Source organism: Oryzias latipes, chromosome 8 (genome assembly GCF_053564925.1).
Source record: "Oryzias latipes strain Hd-rR chromosome 8, Olatipes_Hd-rR_3.1".
NCBI classification, from domain to species: Eukaryota; Metazoa; Chordata; class Actinopteri; order Beloniformes; family Adrianichthyidae; genus Oryzias; species Oryzias latipes.
Window position 1 is genome coordinate 18077283 of NC_136244.1, and position 24603 is coordinate 18101885.

General features: G+C 41.1%; 1 protein-coding gene across 11 annotated transcripts in view; it reads left to right on the forward strand.

Annotated features, from left to right (window-relative positions):
* sdk2a (sidekick cell adhesion molecule 2a) overlaps window positions 1-24603 on the forward strand; it is a 79835-nt gene that overhangs the window by 34445 nt on the left and 20787 nt on the right. For all 11 annotated transcript variants that reach the window (XM_011478127.4, XM_011478132.4, XM_011478128.4 and 8 more), the window contains exons 2-14: window positions 10816-10975; window positions 12684-12790; window positions 12993-13140; window positions 15214-15347; window positions 20558-20669; window positions 20999-21189; window positions 21281-21364; window positions 21465-21659; window positions 22111-22227; window positions 22488-22655; window positions 22959-23061; window positions 23744-23920; window positions 24150-24286. In XM_011478127.4, coding sequence (XP_011476429.1) covers window positions 10816-10975; window positions 12684-12790; window positions 12993-13140; window positions 15214-15347; window positions 20558-20669; window positions 20999-21189; window positions 21281-21364; window positions 21465-21659; window positions 22111-22227; window positions 22488-22655; window positions 22959-23061; window positions 23744-23920; window positions 24150-24286 — 1833 coding nt within the window. The remainder of the gene's footprint in view (window positions 1-10815; window positions 10976-12683; window positions 12791-12992; window positions 13141-15213; window positions 15348-20557; window positions 20670-20998; window positions 21190-21280; window positions 21365-21464; window positions 21660-22110; window positions 22228-22487; window positions 22656-22958; window positions 23062-23743; window positions 23921-24149; window positions 24287-24603) is intronic.

Here is a 24603-nt window from a genome sequence, read left to right on the forward strand (position 1 = left end):
ACAACTCACTTTTACCTCCCCCGTTTGGCTCTCTGTCAGGTTTTCATTTAGTGATATTCATTTAGAAAAGTGGAAATTCAACAGACGTTTATGATGTAAATCACAAGCTATAATTCAGTGTGGTGTGAAGGGCCGCATTAAGCCATCAAATCCATCATGCATTTGCTTGACCGCCTGTAGCATTATGCCACATCTGCTTGATCAACCATGCACATTTAGGTGTGAATTTGCAGCAAGCAAACAGTCAATCCCCGCACTTCGTGTATCCTTAGAGGAGGGTAAGTTAAGAGAGTCACCAACACAAAGTTTTTAGTCTGTATTTCAAAAACACAGAGAAGGGAGAGAAAAGCTTCCTGAATACATTTACCTGATCGAGCATGGTGTTCCAATTTTATTTTGTGTAATTTCTGACAATAACCTCCAGGATAAGCTCAACATAGCACCATGTGAAGACTGAAATTACTGTGGTTGAAACTTCTTTTTGGGATAAAACAGCTCCTGCAAATGGATAGTATGATCAAAATCCGAGCGAGCCTTTTGAAATTTACTTGAAAAAAGTTCTCAACACCGTTCTTACTTTTATTTTTCCAATGCAGACTTTCAGTTGGAGAGAAAAACGATGAATTTTTGGTCTTTGTAATTGTCCAAACTGTAAGAATAGAAAACAAGTTATTGCAGCAACACAGGACGAACAACTTTGAATTCGATTAATTAGAAAAGCATCATCAGCACCATCTATTAGATAGCTTTGTTGGCAACACTCTCCAAGCTTTAGTTGTGTTGCAAGTGTTACAATGACTATTTATTAAGGTTTTCATAAGGCAGAGTACAATTTGTGGATCAAATTTGTAGATCAAAATGCTCCAATCTTTTCAAGTGGAAAAGCTTGTTCCATTAATCATAAGGTGAACAGATGACAGCATTTGGAAATAAGAGGAGTAATTAGGCATTCAAAGACTCGATATTGTGTGTGTGACAAATATATAATAACATTTATGGAGAAATATTCCACTTTGTTATCCTAAGTTGAACACTTACTCAATCAGAGCAGAGAGAAGAGAAATACACATATTTTATCTAGTGTGGCAAGTCAGAATTAGCATCTCATTTTTATTCAGTATTTTCCCTCTCAAGCATGCATAATTTTGTAGTATTCACATAGGACACTATCATACCCACCCGGTTTGAACAATTGGTGTTTCTCGCACCAAAACCATTTTAAAGAATCATGTGAAGAGAGAAAAACAATTAGCTTTTGTGGATTAGAATTTCTCCAGCTTTGTTCAAGTTGCATGCTTCTCACTCAGCCGCCGTTACTCTATCTGATAATTGAGTCTGCAATGTGGTGTGAAATCATGTAAGAACCAGCCAAACGCTACCATTAGCATAATGTCAGGGTGCTCAGATCTTTGTCTGCCTGGTGGCGGACTATCTTCACACAGTGCTACGGAGCTTTCTCCTCTCTTTCACCCTGCCTTGTGCACGAAGTGCGTGTGCACTTCAGAGGCATTAAGGCGGCAAGCAAGACTGTGTGGGTGTCTAACAGGTTAGGCGTGTGGCCTGGAAGGATAGTGGCAGCTTTGAGGTTCCTTCTGAAGAAAGTTGTGGTGAAGCTGTCACATCTCCACAAAGCCCAACTCAGTGCATTTGCGGGGATGATGGAGGAAAATAGCGGTCTTGAGCCTTTCCTTTAATGTGACGGAGAGGGTCAGCAATATGACTAGCTCTATTGTGTCAGCCCTCACTCTACTGAGGTCTCTATTAGGAGCAGGAACTCTCTGCTCTCACAGGCAGCCTTGTTCACAAAGGTGTTGTTGCTGCTTCTCTCCAGACCTCAGCCAAACACAGAAAGCAGCGAAAAAGTTGTTTCTTCCTTCATGCATTTTTGTCTCCCTGTCCTGGATCACCTTTAACTCTGCCAAAGTTTTTTTTCTTTTCTTATTTCTCATAGATAATTGAATCTTTGTAATCTGTCTGAGAAACCTCTGACATGCTTTCACTCTGGGAAATGAAGTTCCTTGTCTCCTTTAAGAAAAAAGGTAAATAAGACATTGCAAACCTGATTGTAGTTCATGCTTTGGCCAAGCAGAATGAACAGTCGGGACTGACAGTTCCCATGGACGCAATAAGAGGAGGTAGTCATTCATTTTTCTGTCACTTGCTCCATACCATTTGCATTTACTGCCAGCCTCCTACCCTCATTTGACACCCATGCACTTTGCCACACAGCTAGAAATCACAATAGCCAACTATTTCACAAGTATATATTACAGTGGCAGGCACTGTGACACATCGCACTTTGCAAAGCACTATTTATTTGCTCTTTGCATGTCTTTTATATGTATTCAGTAGCCCAAAGGGATGAGATGAGGAGAAACACATGGATGTGACATGATAATGTGGAATACTTAGCCTGATGATATTTCAGGGTCTCAACGCTGAAATGGGTAAAGATGGTTCTAAATAAAAACAATTTTATCTGTCCAACCATGTGTAAAATGAGGATTAAGTTAGTCAAATAAAGCCTCAGATGAACTACAATGCTTAATACCTCTATTTTATAATTTGCTGAAGTAAATCTGAGCCTAAAGGCAGACTTATTGTGAGAAAATTAAATAGAAATGTTCAACTTCTTTATTCTTGTATTTTAGTACCGCAGTGGGGAGCTATGAAGCACAGTCAAGGGTTGTTTGTTTTAAAGATGGTTTCATATTTTATCAAAATGTTATATATTTTTAAAGAACCTCCACTACCTTACTGGGACTTACATTCATACATAACATTTCATTTAGTTGCTTCCCCCTTTAAAGGTGAAGTTCTGTGCCTTTGTACTTCTGAAGCTGATTTCATTGGCTGAAATTGTAAGGATTGAGTGCTTTAATTTGGTTTTTGGTCATGGTTTTGGTCTTCTGCATTTTGGGTTCTACGTCACCAGCTTGAACAGTATGACCTGACCACTTTGGACCCAGCAGGAACTGGGTCCAAAGTGGTGACAGCAGCAGTGGCCCTGTCACCACTGTGGTATATAGCATGCTACATCAAGGTTCTTTCAAGCCATGTTCATGCCATGCCAGATCCAGCCATCCGTCCCTGAGAGTGATTGCCGTCCCATACTTCAAGTCTGCTGTGCCTGATTAGGGTTGCCGGGGGACGCTCTTCACATTTGTGTTCCTGAGAAGGTTCGCAATGTCCCCCCTTTGTATTCCCTGTCCCTGAGGATGGTCGCTGTTCATACCCCTTGGCCATTTTTTCTGTCCCAGAGGATGGTCACTGGAACTGCTTCCCTTCATGTTTCCTGTCCCTGGGGAGAGTTATCGGGATTGTTACGCTTTGCGCCTGCTCTTGAGGAGGGGTTCTCCCTGTAATTTTTCACTGCCGCAGGAACCTGAACTTTTGTTTAGTGTTGTTTTTAACTCTATTGCTTCTCTGGGTCCCCTCTCCCCAAGTGTTAGGGCAATCTGCCCTTTGGGGGATGGGTACTGTGAGGTTTGAGTGCTTTTGTTTGGTTTTCGTCATGTTCTAGTTTATTTATTGAATGTTTAGCTTCTGCCACCAAGCCTGGTCTTCTGCATTTTGGGTCCTATGCCACCAGTTTTTAAAAAAAAATCTTCCACAGAAAAACAGGTTTCCTTCATCGTCTGTGCTGGTGGTAGACAACATGATTGTAAGAAAACCAAATGTAACCTGATTACTTATGCGCACGATCGTGTTGCAAGGTATAACAGCAAAACTAGCCCAAATTATAATCCTTCCACCCCTGTGCTTGGCAGATGTTAAACAAAGTTTGTGTTGCTGTTATTGTTGAATCTAAGTGTCCTGTATTGAATAGGAAACTTAACTAAGCAAATGACAGAAAGTCAAGATGAACAGTCAATGTGATGACAAATAACTCATCTTTTATCGTTCATGGAGGCCTGCAATAAATCAAAATTTCAGAGCTGATAAAAACAAATCATTTTTCATTATATCCCAAAACTGAAACTGTAGACAAACACATTTGTTTTCACGTCTTTTATGTTAATGATTGGAGAGAGAAAAAAAAGATTGTTTTATGCGTATCAAGTAGATACATCTTGAGCTGACTAATAGCTACATCTTCACAGAGCGATCCACAGCTCCCAAGATGGGCTGGCAGAACAGCTTTGCAGGTGCATCTGATTATTTCCATCTCAACGTGTGTGAAATATTGTTTTCCTCACCATACCATTCACTAATTAGGATCTAATTATCCAGGCTAGTGTAAACAATCACTGCAGATGGCATTACGCACAGTATTAACTCTAATGACCCAGGGCCTTGTGGAATTCACATTTAAATGTGTTTGTTTATTTTATTTATTTATTCCATTTGTCTTTGCCCTACTTTCCAAATCCACTTGGGCCTATTTTCAATCCTCTCGTGCCTGGAGAAAAAGCCACTTGGCACTCCTCCTCCTATATTTCATTCGCTACTGTATTTCTTTAACCTGCTGTCATTTATATGTGAAGGTGGATTTATTCCCTCCTCCCTTCCTCCCTTACTTGGCACCTCTTTACTGAAAAAGACAAGAAGGAAAAGACAAGATCTGGCATCCAACTTTCACATCTTTCCCTACACTGAGTAAACTGCCTGTCACAGAGTATTGAAGAAACACTGTGACGTCCAGAACAGCATCAAGTTCATTCCCTATAATGTTTTACTTATAGGACCTCTCCAAGCTGCGACCTTATAGCACAGATCATTTTTCATGTATATTCTGTTCCCAGAAAGTAAGAAAAACGCCTGATCTGTTGATGGTGATGAAACGTTCACAGCTCTGTGCTGCTCCCAGACATAAATCTTACTCATGTGACAAAGTCTGACAAAAATCCCTGCTTTATCCTGCACAAAGCTAGTCTTTGACCACTCCAGATGCAACTTTCTCACATTTAGTCACAGTTGCTCAGCTGTGGTTTTGTTGCCGCTCATCGTACAAGGCTTAGCTGACTGGAGACTGGATGCTGCAGAGGGCGTGTAATGGTTGCTGTGGGTGTGCGAGGTCTCATTAATTGAGGCCGGGCCTTGTGCCTGTGCTCCACAGCGTGCTGCGCTCTCTGCCAGTAGCTGGACTCGCTAATTAGGCTCCTGGATATCACAGACACGTCCCTTGGTGCGGCATACAATATACTGCTACTGCTGCTGCTGCTGCGAAGAATGAGAGAGTAGGACTACAAGATAGAGGATACGTGCTAAAGCGTGGCACAAAGAGAGGGCTCAGAGGGAAGTGACAGAGAGTAAAAGTGTTCAAAATGAGATGACAGCTGATGAGAGAGGGTTTGGAGTGAGTATGTGAAAACTACTTTGCTGGGAGAGACCATGGCTGCAAAGTAGGAGAAAGTGCTAAAGGAAAAGAGAAGAAGCCCAATATGGAAAAAGAAGGAAGAGGGTTTGCAGTTGCAAAGCAGAGGTTAAGGAAAACACCAGGCAGTGGGCAAAAAGGGAAGAATTCCAAACAGAAAGATAATTTGGATATGTGTGTGACTGTGAATTTGTCTAGGCCGCCTGCTGGACTGTGTGTCCAGATAATTCAATCTGCTGCCCATTGAGTTGCCTCCAGCTCTGTCTTTAGTCCTAATTAAATCTACATTTGTTGGCTGGATTCTACAGTAGTGGTTCTAATTGTGCTGTTGCAGCCTCACATAGACACGCAGGCGCACCTTCAACGTGCCGGCTCACAAGCCCTGCAGCAAGTGGGATCCCTGACATGGCACCACGGTACATTACACCTCAATTAATCTCATCAATTACACATCAATTAACCTGTCGCAGCCCACTAAACACAGACGAGATGCAGGCAGGATTGCCTTTGACCCAAGGACTTATTCTGCAACATCAAAGCTGCATCAAAAGAAAAACATCTTTACAACTTCACATAAAATTCCAAAGTCTTTCTTCATTTATTACTCTCAGCTCAGAGCATGTGATGTCTACTTTGCCACAGCAGACACAAAAGATCTCTTGCTGCCAATCCTAAGTGGTGTAGAATTATGATTTGCATAGAAGCTATAAATACAGCAGGAGTACTGCTGGGATGCATCAAACTGGGATGGATGGGCACTCACAAACAGCGCACAGATGCTGATCCATGGGCCATTTCTATAACTGAATGTAGGGCTGCGCAGAGGTTCTCCATCTCCCTTCCCTGTCTTTCAGCCAGGCCTGCTTGTTTGGCTTCTTCTCTAATGTGTTACTTCACCTTGCCGGCTGAATCTGGAGGACACCCCGTCTCTCTTTTCTTTTTTCCTGGCACCTCAGTCCCTCATATCACCCTGCCTCTCCATCATTTCTCAATCTCTCCTTCTTTTTAACCATTAAACCTTGCTTTTCTGCTACCATCTGTTTCACTGTCACTCTCTTTTCCTCTTCTCTGTCTTCTGCTGTTGGCTCCCTTTTCTAATCCCTCCTTTAATGTCGGCTTGCTTTCTTACTCACCTAAGAGATGGAGTGTAAATTGTTACCTGCTGTCACAGCAGCTTCTGATCACCCTGACCTTCAGAAATGACTGTTTTCACAGGTATATATTCCATATATTTGTTTTAGTTTTTGTCTTAATTTGACCTCCTCAAGAGGCTTAATGCTTTTCCCCAACATTTGCCTTTCAACTTTTCCTGCAAGAAAATGCAAAATAACAAACGAGGACAAACTATTCAGCAAGCGTGGTCGAGTGTATTCCTACTAAGGGAAGAGTTTCGTTTACTTCCAAGATGTCTTTTGCGTTCCTCCTACATCCTTTCAATCTCACACTTTCACAAGTCCATTATTAGGGCAAGGTCACTCCCATGACAGTTGCATAACCCCCATCAGAAAGAACAACCGTGACCCGTCTGACATGGTAAAGACCAACTAGAGGAGCTAAATGACAGCTCTAAATTTCCCTGGGTGACGTGATGGGTTGTGGGGTGCATCTGATCGATTGGGAGGGGAACTTATGTCTGTAGAGAAAGAGGTGCAGAAAAATGGTTCGCTGTGAAGATGGACGAGGCTGGCTAACGGGAGACACCCAAAGGCTTGCATGCAGTTGTTTAAGGATTAAACAGAGAGCAGGAAGATCTCCCTGCTGCTGGAAGGAAGCTGAGGTTAGGAGGTGAGCCACAAAATAAGCAGATGCAAAAAATACCAGACAAAAGCTGAATGTGAACACCGTCTGTGTGATTGCTTGCCAGCATGGTGCAACAGGGAGCACAATGGGCTTTGGTATATAAAGCTGCCCCGGTGCCTGTAGTCTTTGTCTCACAGCCATTAAAATTCTGCGCATGCAGCAGGGGACCCGACTGGAGTTGTGCCACCATTCAACCTCAGCTGTCAGGTTAGAATAAGGTGTTTTTATATCTGTGGTGAATGGGATGTGGTGCTGGAGATTGGCTGTTGGGGGCAGATGCTTAGCACAGCAGCCGCATTAACAGCCCTCCCAGTCCTCGTGTGCCAGTTTAGGTCTTCCACGGATCTGCAGCCTCCCTTTATCTCTGGTCATAGTGCTGCAGGAGCTTCTTGTCCAGAATTACAGCTTTCCACCTGGATGCAAAAGCTTCCATGCAGCTGTCAGACCTTTAACTGCCTCCTTATTCTTCATTGAAATGAAGAACACAGCTTCTCTCCCCAACCACTCTTCTCTGCTTTTCTTCCTCCCTTTTGCTGTCTGTTCTAGAATAATGTTCCTTTGATCCAGTGCAACCATACTGCTGTAATGTCAGAAACAAGTGTTCTGTAGTGAGGATGCATGTTCTTTTCTATCACTGGGACACAAAGGCCTGAATTCATGTACAAGCAGACATAGCTGACCTATTTGGCAGTTACAGGTCAGTGTAGCAGCTGAACTTTGTACAGCTGTACAAAGCTTCGTCATGTACAAACTCACAGCTACAAATAAAAACATAGAATTTCTATGTTTGCTCTCGTTTTGTTTTAGCAATAGGTTGCTACGAAGTGTGACTGCGCCATTGAGTGCGTTAAAGAACTGGACTGAGCGAGAGTGATGTCACCCATAGACAATGACTTACTTTTAGTTCCATGACTGTTGCCATGTTGGAACAAGAAATTGTTAGTAAGCAATGATTGGTCCAAGTTGGTCTGAGTCAATCTTTCCATGGCAACCACTCTCGCCAATCAGGAGTGAGCGAAATAGAAGGCCACACCCCTATCATTTGAAACCAGGCTCAGTCAAGCAAACACTTGAAACATGAGACTACATCCTTTTATTTAGACATTTCATTGTTCTGTTTATAACTTGAATAACTTGCACTACAGAAAAACTCGTGAAAAGTATTTGGATTAGCAAGAACATGTAAAAAAAACAACACAGGTAACGACGGAGTCATAGCCGTTTAAATCTCAATAGAAGTCTATGGGATTTTAGCATCTGGAAGCTAGCGGGTGCTTTCTGTTTGGTACGCAAGGAGGGGAGGGGTCACTCAGTCCAGTTCTCCTATACAGCCACTGCGCTCCTACCTTTCCCCTATCTGTCATTGGTTCTGTGCTAGTTGTTTTCTCATTTTACTTTGTCCTAAGCAATCACACTTTGCTGGGTTTTGTTTGAAATTGGTTTTGCTGGCTTTTTTTATTTTTTATTTTTATTTTTTTATTAGTTTGGATTTGATAGACAGCCTGTAGCAGGGAGTCATCCACTCCCACGGTCAGCATGACTGTTTCCCTGTCTTATGTCATGTTTGACCAAGGTTTCCATCCCATTCTTGGTTTGTCTGTTTTGGGCTTTCGTAATAATCTATTTCTCTCTCTATTTTTTTTTATACAATAAATCTCTTTCTCAAACTCTGGTGTACCTCATGTCCCATCTTGGGTTGAGCCAAAACAGGCAATAATAATATTTGAAGTAATAAGAGCTTTAGTTTCTAAGACCCTCAATAACAGCATCTCTTCAATAATCATTGATACCAATTAGTTTTTCCAGCTTCATATAACCGACTTTTGTTTATAATCTGTCTTTTTCAGGTAAAAACATTCACTTTCCTTTTTTTTTTTTGCCTGGTATTCTTCCTGCACATACACTTAGCTCTAAAAAGGAAAATAGTCTCTTGCGTTAAAGATAAGATTCCAGACATTTATCATCAAGTTTCATTTGAATGGGTCATTTGAGGCAGAAAGGAATTTGATCACATGAGCAGAACCACAGCAGATAACCGCAGTGGTGATTACAGGGAATTCAATTCGCTGCTCCACAATATCACATCAGTAAGTTTGGCTTATGTGTTTTTCTTGCTTCAGACGATCAATGTGGGAGGTAAAGTTTTGCATGGGCAGGTCTGTAATGTTAGCTAGTTGATGGAGCGGCACTGCTAAGTGCGCCACTGAACCCTTGATTCAGCTGGAAGTGGTGGGATATGTTATTGCTTTAGAATCACGCATGTGAACGTGCAATGTCTGAGTCTGTGTGTACAATTGCATGTGTTACAATAAAAGCACCTCAAGGGGAGGGTCATGGCTGGGGTAAATAAGGATGCAAGGGCAGAAATTTAAGTGTTGTCGTTAGACAAACAAAACAAAAAAAAAAAGATAAGGAGCAGGTTGGAGACAGAAATTGATGGCTGTTTTTGCCCTTTATGATTCATGTGATTGAAAAGGGAATAGGCTTCAGATAGGCAGTCTAAGAAATGACAGGAATGCGAGTTCTGTTAAATATGTTTTTACTTTGCTCGCATGACCGCCTTTGGGAAATACAGGGGTCCACAGTCATTCTTTTATTTACAGTTTCAATCAGGTTCAATTTTCTGTGTCCCCTTGCCTGCTCGGTGAGGCTGCCCTTACATTCACCCAATTCCACCACACCATCCTCTGCATCTGCTCTCATAAATCTCGAGTATGAACTTTTATATGGGTGTGGGGAACAGGGGAGGCACCGCTGAACAGTCGTGAAGGTGAGTCAACCGGTGTGGCAGACTTGGAACCGGGGTGCTGCGACTTACCGCAACTATTAATACAGACTTTAATTAGCCCTACACAAACACTGGCAAAATTGGCTCAGTGTCGCCTACGGCTGGTGATGCAGACAGATCAATAGATCCGATCATGCCTTTTTCATCAGCTCAAATGAAAGCACTTTGTCTCGGAACTCAGCCCTGGACTCTGCGCATCACCTTAAAGGCTCTCTGTGCTGCACTGGCTGTGTGCAGCTTTGCAGATGGGACCTTTATAATCTGGATGCATTAGAGAACTATAAAGATAAATGAAGGGAGGCAAAGAGCATAACTCATGCTGTCAGAGAAAGGGGTTAAAGATGGGGAAAGTTTGCATTTTCTAAACCAACCTCACCTCCACTACCTCCCAAGGCTTCAGAGGTTTTTATCTAAATGCTTGCATTCTATATATATATATATATATATATATATATATATATATATATATATATATATATATATATATATATATATATATATATATATATATATATTTTTATTGCTTTATTTTTCTCAATTTGCTTCATCTCTTCTTGCTTTACCCCCTCTCAATCTTAGTTTTCTTTGAAAAAAATCATTTTTTTGCACTTCGGTGCTATAGATGTGCTCATTTAAACCTTTTTAGCTTAAATTGCTCTTTTTACCTCTTTGAAAGCTTGAAATAAGAGTTATTTTTTCTTTGTCCTTCAAGCACTTTTTTCTTTTTTGTTTTCAAGTCCCTAAACAGAAAATGTCTGGAGCTGTTGTTTTCTGCAAACAGGTGAAATTTTGCTGTAAGATTCTCTCATGAGTCACAAAAATGAGACATTTCCCTTAAACCGATTTGTTTTTCCCCCTCTTTTAACTCATGATCGTTTACATGACTGATTTTTTCTTCTTTCCCTTGTAGATGACGTCCCCCCTTATTTTAAGATGGAGCCCCCCCAGACGCAGGTCCATCTGGAGGGAAACCGCCTGGTCCTCACCTGCATGGCTGAAGGCAGCTGGCCCCTGGAATTCAAATGGATCTACAACGGCACCGAGCTGACACGTTTCTCATTGGAATACAGGTGAAGAATGTGACGTTGCGGGAGGGAGCTGATTGTATTGTCATCTCTTTTATTCATCAGCTGTAATTATCTCACAACAGGCAGACGTTTTAACAGCATTTAATTGCAAATAATAGTACAATTGCTCATTTTTATTCATACGTGGGGCTCATTTTCATGGATTTATTCAGCTCTGATTTGGCTGCATTTCTCCCCTGAAAGCTAACACGGAGAGTTAAGGGAGTTTTAAACCGAAGCTGACTTGTATCTCACAATTCAGGGATGGTGTGAGCATGTCACAGGTTTTTTCTTTCCAGTTTTGTTTTAACGTTATTAAAGAATTACACAGAGGGTATTTTACTACCTTTTACTGTGTCTAAAGTCCCATTACGATCATCTTTTGATCTATTATAAAAGCACTCCCTGTGGTCTTTTTATTATGATTACGCCATTTTTTAGCCAAAATAATAAAATAAACAATCTGTCATTTTCTGGATCATAGTTTCTGCAGAGCAGCACAAGTTCATCAGAAGTTCACCTCTGAGTTGTGTGCAGGACTTTTGGGATGGAGTAAGACAGCCCTGTTTCCCATCATCTACCTGTTCTCTCCACTCTCCCTATAGCTTACAGCCCCTTACAACACAAACCTAACATAACTGATGCAACAAAATAGGGCGAGCTATATCAGAGCTATCCAGAATCAGAATCAGCTTTATTGGCCAAGTACAGTGCATGTACCGTACAAGGAATTTGGCCTCGGTGTCTTGTGCTCTCGTGCCAACCGTACAGTTTAGAGTCTGATGCCAGCTCAAACGAGAGAAAACAAAGACATGCATGGATCTAATAGTCTACAAGTGGATGAATCGGAATAGAGCAGAGAAGGGGGCTTGTGACCGATTGTGAACGATGTGAATAAAGAAATACTTTTCAGTGGAGTGAGTCTTTAAGAATTTTGTTTCCGTATTGGAAATGGTATATTGATGATCAATTTGTGCGTCCCTGCAAGCCATTGTGACAAACACCTTTGTTTACAAGATTTTAGTCTAATTCTGACCAAATATAAGCATAGAATCTCTGTTCTTTTCACATTTATTCCTTCTCCTCTTGTCTTTTCTCAGCATTTGGCTCTTCTCAGCTTGGCTTAGTCTCTAGGTCTTTCCTTGCAGGCCAAGCCTCTGCTTATTATTCTTCGCCATCCCTGATCAAAGGGAACTGAAATCCATTTAATCAGAACACCCCCCCACACACACACACACATACACGGAAACTGCAGTGCAGAAAGAAACACAACTGTGGAACACTTTTAAGTGGCCGTAGCAAACCTGTTGAAGAAGCCTTGGGGTTATCTGTGCTATCTTCTCACACCCGTTTAACATAAATGCCTGTCGGAGGGATGGAGCTGAGGCTGTTTGAAACGTGTGACAGCTTGTATGATTTGACTGAAGGGCTGAAGATGCGGGATAACAATGGGGTTTTGCGAGCTGACAAGTTGCTGTCTGCATCAAAGACCTCCTCTCTGTAGTCTATGTCATCGCGTTGAGCTTGAGCAGCACTTTGTTGTGCTTTATAACATTTACACCTCAAGTGGCATGCTTTTTATAGCTTTGTTTCAGGTTTGCTTCTCAATTAATCAGGTACTCTGAGTGTGGGTGATAAAAAGCAAAGATGACAGGTGTCGTCTGTCAAGCCGATGATGACTAATCGTGCTGCTGTTTTATGTACCCATTAGGTACCTGATCCCCTCGTTGGACAAATTGCATGCCGGCCACTACCGCTGCATTGTGAGGAACCGAGTTGGTGCTATAATGCAGTGCAGCACAGAAGTGCAGGTTGCCTGTGAGTACTGCTTTCCTTCCACTCATCTGCTGGATCAGAGGGAGGACGCTGTTTTCGCAAAAGTCCAGCATGTCAATGATTTTAATTAAACGAGGACCTCAACAGCAGCAGCAGCAATTCAGTGTGCATTTCCCTGAGTTTTTTCTGTGGTATTTATTTTTGCTCTCTCCCTCTCTTTCATTAAATTTTTTATGTCTGCTAGATATGAATGGTTTTGTGGAGGGGGAGAGGTCTCAAACAGTGTCCCAAGGCGAAGGCGCTCTCATCCACACGCCACGCATACACAGCTTCCCCAAGCCCCAGATCACCTGGTTCAGAGATGGACGCAAGATTCCCTCGAGCAGTCGCATGTAAGTCCACCCTTGGTTTGGAAGCGCAGGGTTGATGTGCGGGTGTCTATTCTTGTCAGATCATGAGAGTTTATATATGAGTTATTGGACAACGCTGAGCTGCAGAAGCACAATTTCTCTCACTTCACAGAACTCTAAGAAGTTCAATACTGCTCACAGATTTTCTCCTATTCCCCCCTCATGCCATGAGTGAAGTTAACAGAATAGTTGATGAGGGAATGTTGGCAAAGGCCGTGTGTTCATCTCTGAATCACCTCACAGTGATAAACCGGGTTATTATATCTCTCCCTATTGACTTTGCAGGCAAAATGATTGAAGGGTAGAGATGGAGCAGGCAACAGGGGAACCAATTAGACAAAATTGGACAAAAGGCCTCAATTGATGAGATGATTGACTGACAGCCCTCACCCTTGGCTGCATATGTGAGTGTGCAAGTGTGGGAGTGTGCATATGTGGTAACAATCAGTTTAAAGAATAAACATATGCGTTGGGGATCAGTTGACGACTGCACGGCTGCAAAGGCGTGCAGTCAGTGAGTCGGGGTGCAGAAGCTGTTTGCTCGTTTGTCGGATCAACGTCTGCTCCGATATGTAATTTTCCTGAGGCGAGAATACAAAAGTAATCTCCCAAGATTAATTTTGCCATCCAGACAAATAGAGGTAGGCAGTCCACAAAACGCCCTAGAAACCACCTCCTTATTTATTATTCAGCAGCCAGCTGTAGTATGTCGTAGCTGCTGTGAAGAATTTCAGCCGGAGCTTCATGCTCTTGGCTGAAGGTACAGATTCCTGCCTCCAGACTTTAAAAAAAACACACAAAACAACAACAGTCCAAGCACTGAGAGAAATGGTGACAGGCAAATAAATAAGTAAACATTATTACAGCACCATCCATGAATTTTCCACTGATTCCTGAGCTGGAAACCGCGCGGCTGACTCTTATCGGCAGTAAGCCATGAAACTTCTCTCCATGACGATAAGAGGGGCTGACAGGACACTATATTTCCTGCTTGCTGGCTTGCGTTTGTGTCAAGCCACATTGATATTCACAGGTGTGCATGCATATCGGTGTTTGTCTGTTTATGTAGGAGTCTGTTGACGTGGTGAGAGCTCCTAATTGTCCAGGAGTGTTTATCCTCCACCAATCAAGCAGATGGTGGCAGATATAAGAAGAGCCTAATCGGGCCGCATGCTTAGCGTCAACTTTCATTTAATAGTCTCTTCACAAACGTCTTGGACTATCGGCTTAAATGGCTTTCAGTTAGTGCAGGAAATGCTGTGCCAAAGCAATCACACATGAGATTGTAAAAGACGGCTTTAAATTTTTGTGGCACGATTTCAGTGCATTAAGGGGTGCACTCTAGTTTCTTGTAGTTTTGGCGTTTAAGCACCATCGGTGTCACTTTTGTAATTGCAAAAGACAAATATACGATGATCCCTATACAATATAGAGAGCGTGAAATTGTTAAAGGGATTGTATGACACATTTCCACGCTTTACTTTACTACCTTTTTATGTATTTTTCAATAGACATTTGTTGACTCACATTTCACAAATATGCTCCAGATTAAAGCACCTGAATTTCATTTTTATGATCCCCGAAACAAAGATAAAAAAAGTCCTTCTTGTCTAACCTTACTTTAACATAAAAACACAGCAAAGCTGTGCACAAGTACAAACACATTTCTGAGCCATTCTTCGAGGACATTGTGTTACATTGCAAATGGAAGTGCTAGCAAAAACACATTTATATGTGCTTCTTTTAAGATGTAATTTATGTTCCTGTTAGTGTGTCAGTTTCCCTTCAGGATTTATTGACTGTAAGAAATAGCTTTTCTGTGGTTTAATGATCTGAGTGGGTCTCTGTGTGGGTTTATGATAGCAAGCGTGCTTAAATTGATGTGTTTGGACTCAACTTTTCATAGAAAACAGCTAAATAATGATGTTTGTTTAGCTTGAAGCTTAGCTGATTCGTTTTTATTTTGACATTTTCTTTTTGTCTTAGTAAAAAAAAAAAAAAAAAAAAAGGTAACATTGCAGGGATGTTTTGAAATCATTTGATTCTGTGCCTCAGTGCCATCACTCTGGACAACACGCTGGTCATTCTGTCCACCGTGGCCCCAGATGCAGGACGCTACTACGCCCAGGCAGTGAACGACAAGAATGGAGAGAATAAAACCAGTCAGCCCATCACTCTCACCGTGGAGAGTAAGTGCAAGTCAAAGGTGTTTTTATAAAACTCAGCCCTGCTATGACAGGTGGCTTTGCTGCAGATAATAGGAACAGAAATAGTGCCCTCTACTGGTGGGTTACTTCTTCCTGTCCAGCTGACTTTCTCCAGTAAAATCTGCAGCACATAAGTTCCCTTCTAGTCTTCTGACATGCTCTAACCTCCAGCTTTAACAATGAATTATACTGGCGGGTTGTGTGTTGGGTGCAAACCCAGCAGCGTCTGTCCGAGTGGCTGGATGTACAGGCCCGTAAAGTGGACCTTCACTTTAACTGCACCTCACAAAAAGCAGATTTATGGAAATGGGAGCGTGCAGGCTGGCCATGATTAAACAAATGCACACCCACACAAACAAACACATCTGACTAAAATGCTCTCACTGCTAAAAACAAGCAGGATAACTATTTCAAATAACATTCACTGCTGCTAGTTCAGGTGATGATCAAACTGAAACGCATTTTAGCTAAACACACTTGTTTTTTTCTCTTCACTTCCATCAAAGAATATCAGTAAGCCTTTACTCATTTTGACCATTAAAACACTCACTAAATATGTATTACAGTTGTCTAGGTTGAAGGTGAAGGCTATTTGTTCATTATAGGAAAGAAATTACATTAAAAAAAGGAAGGGAATGGAAGTTGACATCAATAAAAACACTTGTGCCTTAACAAGTAAATAAAACGTTTTAAACTGCAGTAATGAAAAAGAAAAAGAAATATTGCGACAGTGTTGTTAAGCTTTGACTGAAATATTTGACTGGGAACACACAGCTCATTAAAATATAAATAGGAAAATCAACTTGTTAAAAACAATTCTGCTTATTTTAGAATTGAGGAGAGATGGGTAGAAGGGCTATCTTTCAGAAAGGAAATGTTCAAATCAGATCTTGTGAGAAGTGTCCACCTCCTGCTCTGCAGCAGCTTTTACAGCGAGGTGACAGCTCCAACTCTCACTCTAATTTTGGAATCTTCCGTTAATGTCTGAGAGTGAAATGCTCCTCTGGGAAGTATAGAGCCTATTAGGTCTCCTATAGTTTCTAATTTGATTCGTTAAAATTCTTGCAAGAGTTTAATGTTGCTCAAAACCTTGTCCGATCCCCATGTATAAAATTATTCTGCCATTTATTAATAAGAGATTAAAGCAAATAAGAAAAAAACAGGTTTCCTGATTAGTTGCAGGGAATCATTATTGTAATCCTTTTCTGTTTAGTCCTCGGTTGATTAATTAAAACATTTCAGAAATCTCCCATTTTGGAAAGATCAACATATGTCCTCTTTGATAACAGGAGCGATGAAATAAAAAAAATGTTAAAAAGAAAAGATTCCAAATTCATGCTTTTGAAAAAGTGAGTGTAAAATTTTAGTGCTTTTCTATGAAAAATTGGATCCAGTCACTTCCAAAGATGTTATTATGTTAAAATAAAAGCAAAAATTTTAGCTACTCGTCTAAAATGTGATCCTTAGCAAAGCACTCTACAATAATTTCACAAAGTCCACATGTCAAGTTTGTGGTTAGAAAAGAAGGTCAAAAAGGTGCAACTTTAGCTTAAGTGAATAGTTTTTTTATGATCATGTAAAATATGGTATTTACAAGTGGAGCTGTGCTCAATAGCAAGCAATTAATTAGATTCTGTAGCTGGAGTCCTTGAGTTTATTTTAAAAGAAATTCAGCGGAAACCTCAGTTTAAGGTCTTATATTTTAATAATTTCTGTTGGGCAAAGTCAACTTCTGTGATCTCTGCCTTGTTCTGTTTTATTTTTCTATTCATTCCAGTGGTGGTTTATGATAGAAGAGGTTTTTTAATGCAGTTATAATAAAATCTCATACATACATACATACATACATACATACATACATACATACCTGGAGCTGCTTGATCCAACTGCACATTTTTTAAAACACCTGCCCACATCTGCCACTCAGGTCATGAATTACGTGCTTTTTATTCAGCACTTGGTGACACAGCTACCTGCTGGGACCAGATATCACTGAATTTCACCATATCCAGCCTTGCTGTTCACAGAATTTTTGCTTTGCATCAGAAAATATGTGAGGTTTTCGGAGCAGCATTTGTTCATTTGAACAATTCTATGGAGGAAAGACATGAAAAGGAGAACAGGGAGTGTCTTGTTCTTGAGAAAGAATACAAATGAGGCAGAGCTGGGTTTAAAAGGGAAAAGCAAACTGACTTGACTAAGTGGTAAGACACTGTGTGTGGTGTTTTCTTTTTTTCTTACATTGTGAAATACACCAGAGATGACTTACATTTCCCTTTCTTTCTGGACAGGAACAGATGTAAACAATCCTTTGACATTTGTAGCAAGAATTTATTATTCAGGTCACTGTGTTGTTTTCTTTATGCATCTAATTAGATGATTACACACTTGAGGTATTCTCAACACTGGGTGTTTATAAACTGCAGTACATTAATTAGTTTCTGGAAGAAACCAACCAAATCTTTTGGAACAAAAAAAAGACTTAACAAGATTTTTCTTTGTTGTCAAAAATCACGTCTCATTCAGTTTTATTTAATAATCCTGATCAATTCTTGCATGTAAATATGTGTGAGAATTGGAGAAGTTCAAAGAGTCAAAATGCATTGATCAGCTAAGAAAACTTCTCCACAGAAGCCATTATAACATTTTTAGCTGGATTGGCATGACTTCACGATTCTATCTCATGAATTAATTATTCAGTATTATGCTTTTCTCTTTTTAATAGATGGGATGTCTTGCGTGCAAATGTTACTGTACTTACCTAAGTGTGCATCTTCATTTTTGAAGGTGGTTAAACCTCATGTAATAATAATGATGTTTTTTATTTCCCATATTTTTATTTCCATGGGAATTTTTGTTGATTCATGCAACCAGAAGCTCAAATGATTTAGAGTTCTATCACAGAGTTTTAGAAAATCAATGGTGACATTTCAGAGTGATTAGTTTTTTCCTGGTTGAAGTTGCATTAAGATATTTCAATTTTTGAAACGGGTTTTGATGCTGCTATGCTGCTTAGACATCATCAGAGTCTACTACACTCATTTAAAACGAATGTTCAAACTGTTTCAAGGTAATATTTCAGTGGCCTAATACAACTACATTGAAAGAATTGAATTTTAATTTTTTTTTGTGTTTATTTTATTTTGGCTTTGATTAGGAGCTAAGATTTTTTAAAGGCCCACACCCATCATCTTTTGAGCTATTGTAAAAGTGTTCCCAGTGGTCTTTTAATTATCATTATGCCGTTTTAGTCAAAACTTTAAAAAAAACTGTCATTTTCTAGGACTTCTGCAAAGCGGCAGTAGTGGAATAGAAACTCTCCTCTGAGTTGTTTGAAGGACCGTTGGCACAGAGCAAACCCGCCCCCCTCCCTTCCCTTTACTGTTGATGAGAGCTCTCCCGCTAGCTGACAGCCCCTCATACCCTCAAACCAACATTACAAGAATGGCGAGCAATATTTGAGCTGCACGGCCAGAATAGGAAAACAAACACACACACATAGATCTATTTGTCTACAAGTGGAGGCATCTGAACGGAGCGGAGCAGGGAACTTGTGGCCCGCCCAGCTTAGTTTTTACATCACAAAAAGCTCTCTTTCAATTGGGATTGTTTTGGTCTAGTCCTGATTCACAACTATTTAATATAGAATAAAGAAATACTCAGCGATGCAATTTTGATCTTAATTTTTTTTATATTTTTCCTTCATCATGAGAAAAACAGGGTGGATATTTAAAGAATTGCCGATCCATCTGTGGCTATTGAACAGATTTATTAGAGTAACTAGGGTGGAGGGTCACGGGTACTATGGTGCACAGCACCTCCACCTTAGATTTAAATACTTCTGATCCAATAATTGAACTATGTGGAATCACATTTCCATCTTCTAAAGTTTTGCACTAATTTGCTAATTTGCTCATTTGCAAATCAGAAATCATAAAATGTTTCAAAAAATACAGATTTATAAACTCGAACTTGGCTCTGTCACACAAACCAGAAACCCCATACAGCAAAGTTTTAAGCTTTTTCAAAGTATTTTTCTCTAAAATCTGAGCCAATTACATGCTAGTCAATGACTAGTCACAAAAATTACAGCCATTTTCAAAATCTTACTTTTTAAGCCAATAACATCTGACCTGGTTCATTTGGATTCATAAATCCTCTCCACCATGGCTAATCTCTGGATTTTGTCTTTTATTTCTCCCTTTTCAAATCAACTTAATATCTTTGGACAGACAGTGTTTCCTCATGGATTTATAGGACTTCCATCCTATGACTGATAATGCCTGCTAATGTTCTACGTATCATGCTTGTTGCATAATTGAGAAAAATAGTGAAGTGGAAAGTCTCAAGCCTTTTTTAACTTTTAAATCTTGCTCCAAAAATGAATCCAGATCACAAAATGAGTCAGATACTAGTTGTTAGTCAACATTTAATTTTCTTGTATTTGTTGCCCACTGTCAAACAATTACACCCAGTTTTGCATGCATGACATTTTATGCAAAGACGTTTGATTTAAACTTGTGTTTTGAAATAATAGGCAGGGACCCCCATTACAAAATCAACCCAACATTAGTAATGAGCCGCATAGGCTCTGCTCCAACATTTGCCATTTGCAACAGGAAGCATTGGCGTAAAATTAAAATTCAAAAAATGAGCCATGAAAGGCCCAGATTTACAATGAGGTGGTATAATAATAATAATAAAAACTTGATTAGGAACCTTATTAACCGCAGCTAGCCTTGAAAATTGAGCACCCTGAAAAAACACTCCATACACTACTGCACAATACGCATGCAACACACCGTAAACACTCAATCACCCAAACACATACGCGTTCACAGGCTCATACGGGTTCTGCGGGGAGGTGGAGGGAAAATGAGATCAGATTCAGAGAGAGATCACTGATTGAGGGCAGTGAATCGATGGATGGCTGGAGGCTCCATGAAACCAGTGAGTGAAGGTGTTGCATTTAATCGCCTTTTGTGTTTCTCTCAATTATGTTACATAATAGCTTCTAATGTCTGGATGAACACCTCACACGGAAAAATGTGGTATGGAGCAGAAAAAGGGGTCTTGAGTGAAGAAAGAGGTGTTAATAGTTGACTATAGAAAAATAACGTTTTACTCAATCATCATCAGCTGCACAAATGGTTTTAACTCAAGGTTTGTTGTGGGTTTCTGCCGTGTGACAGACGTGGGAGGGCCTGCAGACCCGATCGCCCCCTCCATTATCATCCCCCCGAAGAACACTAGTGTAACAGTGGGGAGAAACGAAGCCATCATGGAGTGTGTTGCCAACGCAAGGTATCCAACAAAACACCCTCCATTCTCCTCTCCACAGATGATATTTTCTGATCTAAATGAGTCTTGAAACCTTTTGTTTGATTCCACACTGTGCATTTTGTACCTTTCATCTATTTCCATTCATTGATTCAAGGCTTCACTCTGTTTTCCTTGTCACGTGAAATCCAGACACTGAAATCTGACTATTATCTCCAATTCATAGAGTCAATCAGAGTGATAGAAGCCTGCCCCGACACCCTCGATGCTCTTTAACCTTGAAACAGAATATTCTTCTCTATTAAACTCACATTTGCTTCTCGCGTTACCCCTTTTCTCATTTTTTTCCCTAGACCTCTTGTCAAAATGAGTATAACTTGGAGGAAAGACGGAGTTGCGGTCAGCACAGGTATTCGAGATTTTGGCCGCAGGCTGGTCATCAGTCTGCCTGCAGTCAGGGACAGTGGCTACTATGAGTGTGAGGCATCTCTGCGCAGCAGTAGCGTCCCCTCAGTCACTGCGGGGGCCTATCTTCATGTTCTTGGTAATTAATGAATGCCTTCCACAGAGCAGACAGGCAGCGCCTCCGCATGTCTATGTTGAGGGAGTTTAATTATTTTTTTTCCCCAAAACAGAATATCCTCTCTTCATAAAAGAGCCACCAAGTCACATCACGGCAGAAATGGAGAAGGTGGTGGATATCCCTTGTCAGGCACGAGGTTTGTTATGATTTTGTACATGAAAATAAAAACCTGGAGTGAATGAATGGAAGAAAGAAAAGGTTACAATATAGGTGTACATCCTCATCTCCTTCCACAGGAACGCCACAGCCAGAAATAGTGTGGTATAAAGACGCAGTGCCCATCAGCCCGGTAAAGATTCCCCGGTACAGGGTGCTGGTGGGAGGCAGCCTGCAGATCAACGGCCTCTTGCCAGATGACACGGGGATGTTTCAGTGCTTTGCCCGCAATCTTGCTGGAGAGATCCAGACAAATACCTACCTAGCTGTTACAAGTATGTCCCTTTTAAAAGTTCAAATTCAGAGACATCTGAATCCCTAATTCCGCTTGTCTTTTCTGTTCCCCCTTTTAAGTCATCCCTAAATCCTTTCCACTAGCCCCCCATCTCAAATCCTTTTGTCCCTCTCTCTGTCTTCTGCTTTAAACCCATCTATCCTTTATATCTCTCTGCACTAACAGATCTGTAACCTTGGATGCTAGGGCAATTATTGCTTATTTTTGAAGCACAGACTGAGCAGGAGAAGCAGAGAGATGAAGACGCCTCGTCAGAGCTGTCACATAGAATCAGACCTGACAGCTGCCCCCTTTGTCAAGTCTATTAAGCTCTCAGCTGCCACATGCTTTATTAGAGGGAAAACTGTTTATGTGTGTCATTATCACCTCTGTCTCAGCTGATTTTGTCTGAATGAATGCTTGTTTCCGTGTGTGTGGATGACCCCACGCAGGTATTGCTCCTAACATCACGGCCGGCCCCTCTGACAGCGCTGTGATTGACGGTATGTCAGTCATTCTGCATTGTGAGACTGCAGGAGCCCCGCGGCCAGCCATCACCTGGCAGAAAGGTGCGTGGGTTTGAGCAGCATGAAGTTCTCAAGGGGTGCTTATTATTCCCCGGTTTTGACTTGCCTAAATTTAGAGCCATGGAGGGGTGTGGGGGGGGGATCTCAATTTAAATGTTCTGCTTTACTTTTACTTACTTTGTTTTCTGTGACATCTCACCAATACACTAATCGCTCTTTTTGGTTTCCTTTTCCACCACCTACTGGCCTTGCTCCCCTGTTCCTGCTCACTGACCATCAATCATAACTGCTCTTTCCTGCAGGTGAACGAGTCTTGGCAAGCGGTTCAGTCCAGCAGCCCAGATTCACCTTGTTGGAGTCTGGTAGCTTGCTCATAAGCCCCTCCCACCTGTCTGATGCTGGCACATACACCTGCATGGCCAGTAACTCCAGGGGCATTGATGAGGCTTCAGCCGATCTGGTCGTGTGGGGTAAGTTTGACAGAAGTGTCGTCTCTGTGAAAACCAGACTACATTTTTTACCATTTGAAAAATGTATAAGAAAAAAGCTTGGAAGTCCATAACTTGTCAATTCGAAAGGGTAGAGCGCACTCTTACAAGTTCCTTAAGGTCTTTGCCCTTATATCCTTCCTTTAGTCGCTTTAAACCATTTATACATAGTGAGGTATTTGTAATTAGTCAGCCTTGATAGTTTGCAAAGTGCAAGTTTCAATAAAAAAGACCACAAGTTTCAATCCGATTCTCTGAGTAAAAGGCCCTGAATGTTTCTTCCAGCTCGCACACGCATCACTAAGCCGCCACAAGACCAGAGCGTCATCAAGGGGACTAAAGCTGTCATGACCTGTGGGGTGACCCATGATCCCAGTGTCACAGTGAGGTAATCTGTCAGAATTATGTCCCTTCATGCACATATGGTTAGGAGTGAATGCACCAACGGTTGCAGATTGGTAAACAAGCTTTGGCATCAACATTAAACTTAATTGGTTTTAGGAAATCTGCATGAGATCTTGTAGTGTTTATCCACTCATGGAACGCCTCCTAAGAGGGGATTCAGAAACTCTTAGAATCAGATTGAGGAATTAGTTGGATGCCTCCCTTTGCTCTCCAGGCCATCTTGAGCATGAGAAGGAGCATGTTCATGTATCTGAGGGTGTGAAATGTCTTCAGAGTCCAGTGATTAGAGTGGCTGTCACCTGTGGGACTGCGACATTGATCAGATTGCGGGGTAAACATATGAATATGTAAACACCGTTATAACCTCAGACGGTGCTATCAATTAAATCCAACACAGTGGAGATTAACCTGTGTGCCCAAATAGGTGCAATTAATCACAAGATCAGCCAGCATTTACATGTTTATGACTGATCATCTGTGTGGGGGGGTTATTTAAAAATATTTTCACGTACAAATCTTTTTGTTTACTGCACCACAAGGCTTTTCAGCCAACCTTCTGTAGTTTGAGCACATGCCAAAGACCCTCATAAAGCTCCAAAGGAAGTAGTGAGATGTGAGCTTTCTGCATGTGGAGTGCACTTACATAGTCATGCACCGACCTGCAGGCATGTGTGGGAGAAGAGTGGCTCAGTGATTGACGTGAACACATCGCCTCGTCTGCGGCTGGATCCCGACGGGACCCTACACATCTCCCAGACGTGGTCGGGCGACATTGGAACATATACCTGCAGGGTGACATCGGTGGGCGGCAATGATTCCCGCAGTGCTCACCTCCGAGTCAGGTCGGAACATTTGCCTCCCATCTTATCTTGCCGCTTACACTTTTATTTCCTCTTTTGGTATGATAGATGGATGTTTTCTCTATTGTTTATTACTGTTTTTCTTTTGCAATTTATAAACGTTGACAATGTCCGTTTGGCTATTTAACTGTTATATTGCACCATCCTTTGTCTGATTTTGCTCCTTTTTTATCTCTCTTTGTATTCCCCTCACATGCTTGTGCACTTGCAGACAGCTGCCCCATGCTCCAGAGAACCCCATAGCAGTTCTAAGCACCATAGAGAAGAGAGCCATCAACCTCACATGGGCTCAAGCATTTGATGGCAACAGTCCCTTGATCCACTACATCCTGGAGGTTTCAGAAAACAGTAAGTTTCCACCATTAAGATAGAAAACTTTGCATTTTATTGAAAGCAATTTGCTGCTTCGTACCTTTATGATCTACTGATTTGGTGCCCTTTCCTATTTTATTACATCTGTATTCTCTATTCAATTTCATCTTTTCATACATTTTTTCTTCTATCAGTATAGATGTGTTCCTCCTTTCAAATTATGAAAGAGGCAAATTGTGTTGATGTCCAACGCTCCTATGTTGCTTTTATTTTTTTATTTTTTTTTACAAGACAGCATCAAACAAGTAGGATGTTTTGGCCAATAGAGAATAAATTGTTGGGCCATTTCTCAT